The sequence below is a fragment of the Barbus barbus genome (genome assembly GCF_936440315.1).
Source record: "Barbus barbus genome assembly, chromosome: 49".
NCBI lineage: Eukaryota > Metazoa > Chordata > Actinopteri > Cypriniformes > Cyprinidae > Barbus > Barbus barbus.
The window spans coordinates 9,219,670-9,231,811 of NC_136727.1; the positions used below are offsets into that span (position 1 = coordinate 9,219,670).

General features: G+C 39.0%; 1 protein-coding gene across 2 annotated transcripts; it reads left to right on the forward strand.

The window, feature by feature from the left end:
- Positions 1 to 692: 692 nt before the first annotated feature.
- LOC306867184 (diphthine methyl ester synthase-like) lies at positions 693 to 11,211 on the forward strand. Of its 2 annotated transcripts, none has more exons than XM_079412763.1 (7): positions 693 to 965; positions 2,088 to 2,212; positions 3,271 to 3,379; positions 5,998 to 6,118; positions 7,930 to 7,969; positions 9,866 to 9,969; positions 10,135 to 11,178. In XM_079412763.1, the coding sequence occupies exons 1-7, from the start codon at positions 954 to 956 to the stop codon at positions 10,365 to 10,367; spliced, it is 744 nt and encodes a 247-aa protein (XP_079268889.1). In that variant the 5' UTR covers positions 693 to 953; the 3' UTR covers positions 10,368 to 11,178. The 2 variants fall into 2 exon arrangements, with proteins under 2 accessions (XP_079268889.1, XP_079268888.1); XM_079412762.1 differs by having other exon boundaries at positions 922 to 1,268; positions 10,135 to 11,211.
- Positions 11,212 to 12,142: the final 931 nt, after the last annotated feature.

Genomic DNA, 12,142 nt, shown 5'->3' on the forward strand with positions numbered 1-12,142 from the left:
TATATATATACATAATATTATAATATTAAAAATGTGTATTAACAAATTTAATAATATGAATTGAACTTAACTATTGTTTTTAACTTTTAAAATGGGGTTTGGGCTATTATTACCTGTGCACAACATCCTAGACACAATGGCTGTGTCCAAATTCAGGGTCTGCATCCTTCGGAGTACTCATTTGAAGGATGTTACGTCACAGCGCCGCGACGAAGGCTGTCCAAATTCGTAGGATCCTTCAAATGCGGCCCACAAATACGTCCTCCTTTTCCCCGAATTGGAAGGATGGGTGTGGTGGATCCTTTCCCGTCCTACCTATCCCATAATTCTTTTCGGCAGAGCGTAATGGCGGACGAAGCGAGCGGTAGCGGAGTGGGAGAGGAGTTTCTCTGACAAAACAAGCTAAAGTTTATGCTTCGGCTCAATGAATTTGTAGGAGAAATTAGTAGAATACTTAAAAACAAATAAAAATAGGCTATAATGGCTTACCTGGATGTGACTGTCTTGTAGTCTGATATAAAAAACTCCGACAACGAGCAAAGAAAGTATTTAATTTATTTAATTGCTTTATTTCTTCCAAAAGAATTAAAATGAGGAGAATAACTCTTTGTTTGTCCATTTTCCCGCTTCTTGCTTGGCGCTGTCACGGTTGCTAGGCGACAGGTTATGAGCAACGGGTAAGGGAGGGAACTGAAAGAAGGGTAGGCTGTCCAAATTCACAAACACCGACTTCCGGGTTTTGCGGACGTCGGAGGATCCCTCCTCCTTCAACCGGGTAGGAAGGATCCTAAGGAGGATGCAGACCCTGAATTTGGACACAGCCAATGAATGTGGTTCCAAATGAACGTGGTTTAGTTCAGTCCAACCAGAAATCATCACCGCTTATTCTGTTTCTATGGTTACAGTACGCGACACTGTCGTGAACTACTCTACGCTTTACGGCAGCCGGCTGCATGTGGCACCATGTGAGTGGAGAATAACAGAGAACGGTGAAGAACTGAGTGTATTCTGCAAGCTTTTCCGTTTCTGATAAACGATCACATGATAGTATCGCGCTTATGCATATATGTTTTTGTGATTAAGCGTTTTGACGAAGTGTAACTGTGCGTTCCGGTGTCATCTGTGGTTTAGAGATGTTATATTTGATCGGTCTTGGTCTGGGCGATTGTAAAGACATCACTGTTAAAGGTTTAGAGATCGTCCGGCAGTGTAGTCGTGTTTATTTGGAGGCTTACACGTCCATACTGACCGTCGGGAAGGAAGCTTTGGTATGTGGATGATTAAACACATTATTATATCTGAATCCTGACATTTGACAGATCGATTTGCATCACAATCAAAACCAGACATGTTTGAATCATGAGCATTATGAATATTATTTTGTGGTTCCTCAGCTCAGTTTGACCTGAACTAGCAGTGTCTTTTCATAAAAGGTCAAAATATATTATATTTTTAAGAACTTTACTTACCTTGACATGTAACCATGAAGCTCTACAGGGGTCCTCTCTGTGATGTCATTTCCTGTTTAATAGTTGACAAGACTGATTATTTGGCAGACAAAAGTTTTTAAAATAATAATTTTGTAATAAGTAATGTTTTTTAGTCTTTTAATATATTTTTCACCACCTTGACACTTTGGCCCCACAAAAAATATCAGAAATGATATTATTTGCAAATTTAAAAATGTTTATCATAGAAATTGTATATCTTGTAAATAAATTTCATTTGAAATGAAAATAAATCTTCCACTAACAGTCAGAAGTTTTTTCTTTCAAGGTTTGTTTTAGCGTGTCCATAAGGAAATGTATTTTATTCATAATATTGCTTGTTGTTTTTGTCATTAGTAAGTCGCTTTGCTTAAAAGCATCTGCTAAATAAAATATCAATATTTTTTATATTTGCAAATATAATATTCAAATTTCATGAGTCTATTCAAAAATAATATCAAGCAATAAAAATAATAATATCAAGCATTTAAGCGTTATCCTTTAGATCAAAACTTGGTTCAATCTGAGATCAAATTCAAATACATGTTAATCAGAAATACTGATATTTTGCACTCAGATATATGGCACTGTTGTGTTCAGGAGGAGTATTATGGGCGCGAGTTGCTGCTGGCTGACAGAGATATGGTGGAACAACAGGCGGATGAGATCCTGAAGGGAGCAGATGTCAGTGATGTGGCGTTTCTAGTGGTTGGTGATCCTTTTGGGTAAGACTAACTAACTACTTCAAGATCTACAGTAGCCAGTCTCTGCTGTCATATTTAATCCATATGTGATAGCAACTTCAAAGTTGTCCTGAACTAAATTATCCGCCAATGAGGATTAATTTGCGACTGTACAGTTTCATCTATGAGGTTTCTATGCATATTTGTCATATGATGCACCTCATGTTGCCATTGTTTTGACTCACCCATAACTTGCCATCACAATCCCACAAGTGCAGTGACTCATCTGGAAACCTAAATCCAGAAGTTACACAGACTTTCTTCGGAAAGCTTTATCACTGGCCTATCCGAGTTATATTGAATTTTTTATAAAGGAAATTATATGAAAACTTGCTGGAAATGTTCAAACTTATTTGGCTAATAAACTCCATTCTGATTCTGATAATGCCCTCAAGTACAATTAAGTGCACTTGAAAGCATGCACTCCACAAAATAAATTTCCCTTTCTACCGTAAGTGTAGTGAAACATCAGAAAAAAAAAAAAAAATCGGAAAGCGCTTTCTACAGCCTAACAGAAGATAATTAATGGAAATGTTTGCTATTATTCAGGAAGTTTGTTCCTGAAGAACCACAGAGGGGTTGAGCACCAGAGCTCTGGGGTGCAACGTTATTGCTCTTATGAGAAGTGGGATGTGGATGTCTGAGGTGTGGGTACTTTGGAAATTCTCCAGAAGAGATGAGCTAATTACGCCGCACTTTCCCGTCTTGCTCACTTCTAATCACAGTTGAGCTTTGAGTCATGTTTGGCTCCAGCGTTTTTCCAGCCAAACCACCGAAACCCACATAGCAGGAGGGGGACAGGGGTCTAAGTCCTAATTTTCCTGCACTTAAGAATGTGTGGGTTTAATAAAGTTTAATGATATATCCAAGATCGAAAGGATAAGCATTTTTAGCGTAATTTGGATTACTTCCACATTGTAAACAGCACAACAAAGTAGTAAGAAATATGTTGATAAATAACCATTTTTCTGCGGTTGGCGTATGTTATTTTGGAGTCGTGTGCGCAAAAAAACAACAACAACTGCATTTCTTCTCTTCAGAGCTACGACCCACAGCGACCTGGTTCTGCGAGCATTGAATGCTGGGATTCAGTATCGCGTTATTCACAATGCCTCCATCATGAACGCGGTGGGCTGCTGTGGATTGCAGGTAAGGCCCAAGCTTACCATTGTTCTGTGAATTTTTGCAAGCGAAATTTAGTCATTTCAATTGGAATCAACGCGATTTGGAATTTCATGTGAGGGCGAAATATTTTCCCATGCAGATTACCAACAGACCTTATTTGCCCTCTAAATTTTGCCGGAAATTCGGTAATGCAACTGCACCTTAACTCAATGCTTCCCATGGTGTTATTGTCAACATGTACTTTCCAGAGAATGTACTTCACTTCCGTGCATCATTCAGGCCTAGTCTCTCGTGAAAATGATCAAACGGCATTAAGGCCTTTGTGCCATAGGCGTCCCAGCGGAGTCTATCAACGAAGCCTACTGGCCATCAATAACAGCCCCCTGTATTGACCTGTCAGGGCAGCTTTGTGTACCAAGAGGCCCCAGATGCCGCCCTAAGCTCACGATAGGCGTCTTCAGATGATCTGAGATCAGTGGTGCCATTTCTAAAGGATATTATTTAGGCAGGAAAAGCAGGTCCTAAATCATCTGCCGCAGCTGCTGCTCTCAGCCACAGAGGGATCTGGTAGGTTAACGCACACTTTGCAGTGGCTGTTTGAGTGTAGATCGAGATGCACTAATTGGAAGCAATCAACAACAAGAGATTCCACAAAAAAAGCTTGACTTGAGACTTTCTACACCCAAAGTGTGTGTTGTTTTTGTTAGCAAAAACATCTGGCTTTGTTTCCAAAGATTGTATTGGAAGGATTCGTTTTGGTCTGCTTCCCTGTGACTAGGTAGTGAATTCTGAATGACGATCTTAAAAGTTGCAATCAAGGAAAAGTAGTGACAGATTTTTTTCTTCCACATTGTGACACATCCAAGTGAAATGGATTATTAAAAAAGAAAAAAAAAGTATAATGGGAACTTGGTTCTATTCATTGGTTGTTGATTGGATGGAGACACATCTGAATGCAAACTTGCAGGAGATTGTAAGAAAGGGTGCGATATAAACAGACTAAATGATTGGAGAAATATAGCGAATGTCACTAAAAAGTCTGACGTTTCACCGGAAGATCGAGTTATGACATTTTGATAAAAAATTGCATGGGACAATTGGTAACAATATGATCAGCTTGTATTTAGAAATAAGTAAGGTGAATTTTCATTTTTAATTTAAATAAGCTGAATTCATTTATTCATTCATTCAAAAATGAAACTTCTGTCCCCGTGTCGTTCCAAGCCTGACTGACTTCCATTCTTCCGCTGAACACAAAAGATATTTTGACAAATGATTCAACTGTGTTTGTTCATACAATTAAAGTCAGTGGGGTCCAGAGAAACACTGGACCTCATTGACTTTCATTGTGTGGACAAAAACATGTTTCAGGTTCAAAAGACATTTTTCAAAACATCTTCTTTTCTTAGACTATCAGCATGCTAAAACCTGCAGAGCCCCGCACATGACATGCAAGAAAAAATAGATATCATGTAGATTAACAAAAAATTTGTTCCCACAACAAATTGATTTGTGGCCATGTTTTAGTTATATGTAGTTTGCAGAACTTATTAATCGGTTCCCTTGTTTAGGTAAATTGAATCCACGCTTGTTCCCTTGTTTTAATTTTATTGACCCAATGGCCACAATTTAACTAAAACAAGGGAGCAAATTAATCATTTGCGGGCATGAAATCTTGTTTCCTGTAATGTAATTTGAGGGGCCCTTAAAAAATCTCTTTATCCCCTTTAAAGGGTTAGTTCACCCAAAAATGAAAATTCTGTCATAAATTACTCACCCTCATGTCGTTCCAAACCCGTAAGATCTTCGTTCATCTTCAAAACACAAAGTAAGAAAATCCTTGATTAAATTTGAGATCTTTCTGACCCTCCATAGACACAAAGGGAACTGAAATGTTCAAAGCCCAGAAAAGATTGTTAAAATAGTCCACGTGACATCATTGGTTCAACTGTAATGTTATGTAGCTACAAGAATACTTTTTATGCACAAAGAAAACTAAAACAATGACTTTATTCAACAGTTTCTTCTCTTCCGTGTCAGTCAACATGCATTCACGAGAGTACCACAGTGATTTTCATTTTTGGGTGAACTCTCCCTTAAAGTCTCCACTGCTGAATTTGTTATAGATAAACAAAAAGGAATTCATCTAGGTCTTTAGTTGACCTCAGTAACCAAGTAGGTCAGGGGGGTCAAAACTTGCTCCTGGAGGGCCACTGTCTCGCAGAGTTTAGCTCCAACCCTAATTAAACACACCTGAACCAGCTAATCAAGGTCTTCAGAATCACTAGAAACTTCCAGGCACGTGTGTTGGAGATCGGTGGCCCTCCAGGTGCAGCAATGGACACCCCTGGATTTGGAAGATGTGGGACAACTTCATCCCTACCTATGTGTTTGTTCATATCGCACTAATACGTGCTTAGGACCTAAAGTAACCAGTAACAAGTCTGTCTGCTGTAATGTCACTTTGTTGTGTCAGCTGTGTGGCACTCTAGTGTTCAGAATGATGTCATGCTTACTGAATAACAGGAAGCACCTTGTCGGTGGCTAAACAGTGCTGGCTACTTGTGAACACACTGACCAATGCAAAATAAGAACTGGTGTGAGTAAATAAAGTATGAATGTGATTGCATTTTCCTCCTTAGCTGTACAACTTCGGGGAGACGGTGTCCATTGTGTTTTGGACGGACACATGGAGACCTGAAAGCTTCTACGATAAGATCAAGAAGAACAGGGATATGGGCCTGCACACGCTGTGCCTGCTGGGTAAGCACTTCCTTTGAGTCTTTGTGAACGAGGTGTTCTAATTAGAAAGTTATATGATGTCGCTCAATTTGCAGGTTCTCCGGTTTGTTCCTTGGCTCACGTCCTCAAGCATGAATGTGTGTTGCATCGTTAACAGGCACTGTAGCAATGAATGTGTCAAAACCAGATGAGACGACCCCTGTATTTTGACATTCCGTCAAATAGGCATTTCCCTTCGGGGCGCAAATTAAACTTGGGCCCGTTACAAACGCTCTGGTACCCCCCCAAGGCAGATGGTCGCAAATAATTTACGTTTATATCCGTGTGCCGTGGAGATTTCCAGCCAACTCTTAATAAACCCCCGTTTTCTAAAGTACCAGTGGGATTTCCCATTGGAAGGCATCTTTGGTAATGAATGTTGGTAAAATTCATAGTCTGCTGGTCGCCGTCGTCTCTCATTGGCTGGCGGGACAGAAGGGGAAGGGCGGGAGTCCCCAGGTGCTTCCCAGCTGAGGAGTCGGAGAGCAAGAGCGAGGACAAAAATGAGCAAGAGAGGGATCAGGGTTATTAACCTCATTATTCAAAAGCAAACAGAGGAAGGCGGGGATTGGACACCTCCCCGTCCACCCTTGGCCGCAAACGTGCTTATCTAACACAATAACCTGCAGGCACAACAAAAGCACACACACAGACAAAACACAGGGACTATACTCTGCATCCATTCATCATAGCGCTGCTAACAAGACGTGGGCTATTAATCAAGCTGGCAAAAATTGGTCTATTTATGTGCTGGTGTTTCTAAATTAAATTCAAAAATAAAATTAGATTTGTAATTCTCACCCCTAGTCTAGTCCAATACAGTGTCTACACCGGACATGAACTTGTTCCATTTCAATTTTTGATTCCCTACACTGCTACTTCAGCCACTTTTTCCTGTCCAACTAAAAATTAAATTTTTTTTTTTTTTTTTTACAAATATCGTTAATATCATTAATACATTTTTAATTAAAATTTTCAGGGGTTTTTTCTTTGTTTATTAGTTTTTTTGTGGATTTATGTCAGGTTTCTTTTTTTATTTGATTATTTTATTATTAGAATTTTTTTTTTTTTTACAAATCTACCAAATATTTTTTTTTACAAATATGATTAATTATTAATTTTATGACAATTTTCTTGGTTTTTGTCAAATATCATTTAATTAATTAAGAATTTTATGTCAGTTTCCCAGTTTATTTTTTTTTCAGAAATAAAATTCATTACTCATGAATTTTCTGGTTTTTTTTTTACATATAATTCATTCTGTGTTTTGTGTAAATTTGCTGTATTTTTAACAATTAGTTTTATTTTTAATTAATTTTTAACAATTAATTTTCTGGTTTCTAGCCTACTAATTTAAATCTTTTGTTAAGCTTTTATGTAAAAATGTTAATTTATAGAATTTTTTGCTATTCTAAAATGCATGCAAATCAGTTTTGATACCAAATTTCCATTTGTAAAGAAAGTAGGAAACAAAGAAATTGTCCCATTTTACTGTAGCTGAAGTTTAGCCTTGAACTTTCATCTGATGGGTCCATTATTTATGAACGTATTGAGGTTAACATGGTGTGAGAACATGACTGGTCGTGATTTGTACATTTGTCTTTGTTCTCAATATGAGGCTCTCTCAGGTGCAGTCTGAAAATGTACTCACGCTCCAGACTGCGTAGGGTTAACAGCCCCAGATGGAGGGGCGACCTACTATTTATGATGTGACAGTAACATCCGGAGAGGCCTAGTTTATAAAACCCAAGCTTATTGTATCGTACAACACTTACGACTCCCTTGTTTCGTAGATATCAAAGTCAAAGAGCAGTCCATGGAGAATTTAATGAGGTAAGACTCTCACTTTCTGATTTTCTGTGGGGTTGTGCTGATTTATATCTAGTCTGTGGTGCTTTTCCGGGAGGGTCGTTTTGTGGTTTCCAGCAGACATTGAGTTAACATTCATGCAAGTTGCTGGGGGGCAGACTGGTTGAGTTGGAAAAAAATAACAAAAGTAAAAACCGTGGCAGCTTGTTTGACTTGGACGCATGATATGTTATCATGGACCTTCCCTGGCCGCCTCCAGAACTGCCGGGGTATAATTTTCCAATCTGAAGCCTTCAGAAATATGTTTTATCGGCAACTGTGAACTTCGTCGTCTGTTTTTTAAACTTGAACTCGAAGTCTTTCCGAAAAACCTTCACTGGTGTTGAATTATTTCTTGTCGTAGAAGACGGTTGTTAACTCCTTGCTCTCTCCGTGGTGTCCTGTAATTATCTCCCCCCTTGGTCATGCACTTTGTGTAATTTTATATCCAATCCGCATAAACTCAAATGGGTTTTAGTGTTCCACTATGTACGCTATAAGGAGACGAGCATTAGGCCTGGTGCGTGCTCCCTGTTCAAGGCTGGAAAGTGTGCTAATGTCTCCCAGATTTATTGGCACTGTTGTACCATTACTCGGAAATGGAATAACCATATGCTGCATGATTTTGGTCACAGTCAGATGCTTGTCCAGTGAGGTTGGTGCCCTTCACTGCAGGGAGGGGGAAATGGCCCAAAAAGAAATTCAAAGCATGTCTCCAACTTCCTTAAGTTGACTGATTTCATCAAGGACTGACCGTTGGTCCGTTAATGGCTAATGCACCTTATGTAAAGCATGCAGAGTATTTAACTTTAAAGCTCAGATGTAAATTGCATTAATGGCCACCTACTTTCTCATTGTTCTGAGACCACCTGCAACATAAAGGATTAGTTCACACCTGAATTAAAATTTCCTACTCACCCCCATGTCATCCAAGATGTTCATATCTTTATTTCTTCAGTAAAAAATAAATTAATCATGATTTTTCTGCATATAGTGGACTTCAACAGGGTCAAATGTCCAAATTTCAGTTTTTGTGCATCTTATAAGGGCTCTACACAATCCCAACCGAAGAATAAGGTTCTTATGTAGCGAAACAATTTGTCATTTCCTAAAAAAAGTACAAATTTATATACATTTTAATTACAAATACTCATCTTGCACTAGCTCTGCATCCACAACTTCATGAATTTCGTGGTCACGTTGGAAAGGTCACGCATGACGTAGGCTGAAGTACCGACACAGTGTTTACAAAGCGAACGTGCAAAGAAAGTCAAACGCCCTTTACAAAAAAGGTAAAATGATGTCAGACGATTTTGAAGTTGGAGAAAATCAGATGGAATTCTTCACCCTACACTAGCCTTTAGAACCGAAGTACAAAGACAAAAAACGAACCACACGTGTCCTTTCCAACATGAATACGTAATGTGTAAAGTTGTAGACATGCATTGGAGAGCTAGTGCAAGACAAGCAATTGTGTTTAAAAAGTATAGAAATTTGTTTGATTTTTTTTTAAGCAAATGACTGATCGTTTCACTAGATAAGACCCTTATTCAGCCGGGATCATGTAGAGCCCTTTGAAGCTGCATTGAAACGGCAATTTGGACCTTCAAACTGTTGGTCCCCATTGAAGTCCACTATTATACCCTGGAATGTTTTCCTCAAAAACCTTCATTTCTTTTTGACTGAAGAAAGAACGACATGAACATTTGGATGACATGGGGGTGAGTAAATTATCAGGAAATTTTAATTCAGGAATGAACTAATCCTTTAAGGTTCCAGTGCGTTAACAAATTTAAACACTGTCAAGGATCCAGGCAAATTAGTAGAAGACACCAGATACTTCTGTTCACCTTAAAGTTTACCAGTCCCCTCTCTTTCTAGGGGTCGAAAGATTTATGAGCCTCCCAGGTACATGACTGTCGCTCAGGCAGCTGAGCAACTCTTGGAGATACTACAGAACCGACGGGATCGGGGCGAGGAACTGGGTAACTCTTGCAAACCTTTCTAAATTGCATGAAAATCTTTGTGAACTTTGTGGTTAAACCATCTGGACGTCTGGCAAGCATTGATGGAAAATTGGATTAGATTTGATTGAAAGCTTTGTGAGCTTTGGTTTCATGGTTTATCTTATGTTCTTTCCTTCAATGCAGCAATGACTGAAGACACGGTGTGTGTTGGTCTGGCTCGGGTCGGAGCCGAGGAACAGACCATCCGTTCTGGGACGCTGCAAGAGTTGGCATCCAGTGACCTAGGAGGACCACTTCACTCAATGATTATCAGTGGACACCTTCACCCTCTGGAGGTGGACATGTTGAAACTCTTCAGCGGTCCTGAGGGATTGAAGACCTTGAAGATGACCGATAGTTCCACATATGTTTCTTGATATCCAAGAAGCTTGTGTTCCTCAAGAAAAAAGTTCCCTTTCCAGTGCTCCTGGGTTTTTTTAAAGATAAAGCAGACAAGCCGGTCCACGTGAGAGCCTGGAGCTGCCGTAGGGTCAGGAGAGCACTCAAATGAAATAATTGTTATTCCAGATCAAATTTGACCACTTTAACCTTTAAGCACCGGTCAGGCCAGGGTTGCATTTCATTACAAGATTTAGGTTGGGAGTGGGATGATTATTTTGACGTGTGGCAGTCATGTTCTTTCTGTCAAAAAAGTAAATGATGGAATTATAATAGAGGAAATGGAAAAGGTTATTGTGGACCAACTGCATCTGGGTTGCATTAGTGCCTCTGAAATTGAGCTTTCTTCGAAATTGGCATAATGTTTCCGTACCAAGAGCCTTTCTTAATGGAACTTTCTCAGTAAGAATGTAAATAAGATGAAAGCAAATACAGAGATTCCTTTGAGCATGGCATAATGGATGAAGATTGATTTTCGTACAATAAAGAGACTCATTTCAGCGCCACTGATCAACGCCCTACATGTGGTTTGACTGTTTTCATCTACATCTGTGGTTTTGTTTGTAGTCTCATTTAATTTCTGTCAGCATGAATTGCATAGAAAATGAACAAAGTTATTGTCAGAAAGTAGTTTGCCTTGGTCTGCTTTATTTATACAAAGACAAATTTGAGTTCACGTGTTGCATTTAGAGATGATTGGGTTTACAGATCTGCATCTTGTTTATACTGCCGTCTAAGTACAAAGCCCAAGATACACCAACTTTCATTAAACATTTACTGGTTCAAGTGAAGGATATGTATCTTTTGCCACACCTTTAACACAATCTTAATTTCTTGTCTATATGTAATAAGACTTTGTTTTAAGAATATTATACATTTTCTAACATCCGAATATTCTTAAAGGGGTCATGACATGAGAAATCGAAATTCCCTTGTTCTTTTGACATAGAAGTGGTCTTTGTATGCTTAATACATTCTGCAAGTTTCACAACTTAAAATGTCCTCATCATCTATAAAAAAGCATTTATGTAAAAACCCTCAGAAAACAGCTCGTTTGGATCTAAGGTGCCAGGTGATGTCACAAGGGCTCAGTCATTTGCATAAAGATCTGCCTTCAAGACATCGACGAATAGTCGTCTTCTCACCATACAGTGAGAAGGGTCTGGCTGCACTTGAACTCTCAGACTTGCACGCTTACACTTGCACTTCCGAGGTTGACGTCACTTGCAGTCTTTTAAATTTTTTTATTTTGTTCTATTTATTATTTTATTGTTTGAATCTCTCAACATTTTACAACAGTAGCCAGGTGGTGAAGACAAGAAAAAAGAAACTAAATTACAATGTCACTTGCACTCTCCGCTACCTGCGACGTCACTTGTGTTGCGAAAAAGACAAGACCTGCAAATCCGTGGCTACAGAACAGCAGAATATGATTGAGTGTTTATGGTTTTCTACGGGAGGAAAACGCTTAACGAGAAACTTTGCACATTGCGTTCATATTCTGCTGTTCTGTAACCACGGATTTGCGGGTCTTATCTTTTTCTCCTACAGATGACTTGCAGGACCCTGCTCGTTATTGTACTAAATTAGTTTTAATCATTTAAGCACCACAGCATCTTGTCTCCATTGGCAACGCAAGTGATGTCGCAGGTAGCGAGAGTGCAAGTGACTTTGTAATTTAGTTTCTTTTTTCTTGTCTTCACCACCTGGCTACTGTTGTAAAATGTTGAGAGATTCAAACAAAAAATAATCA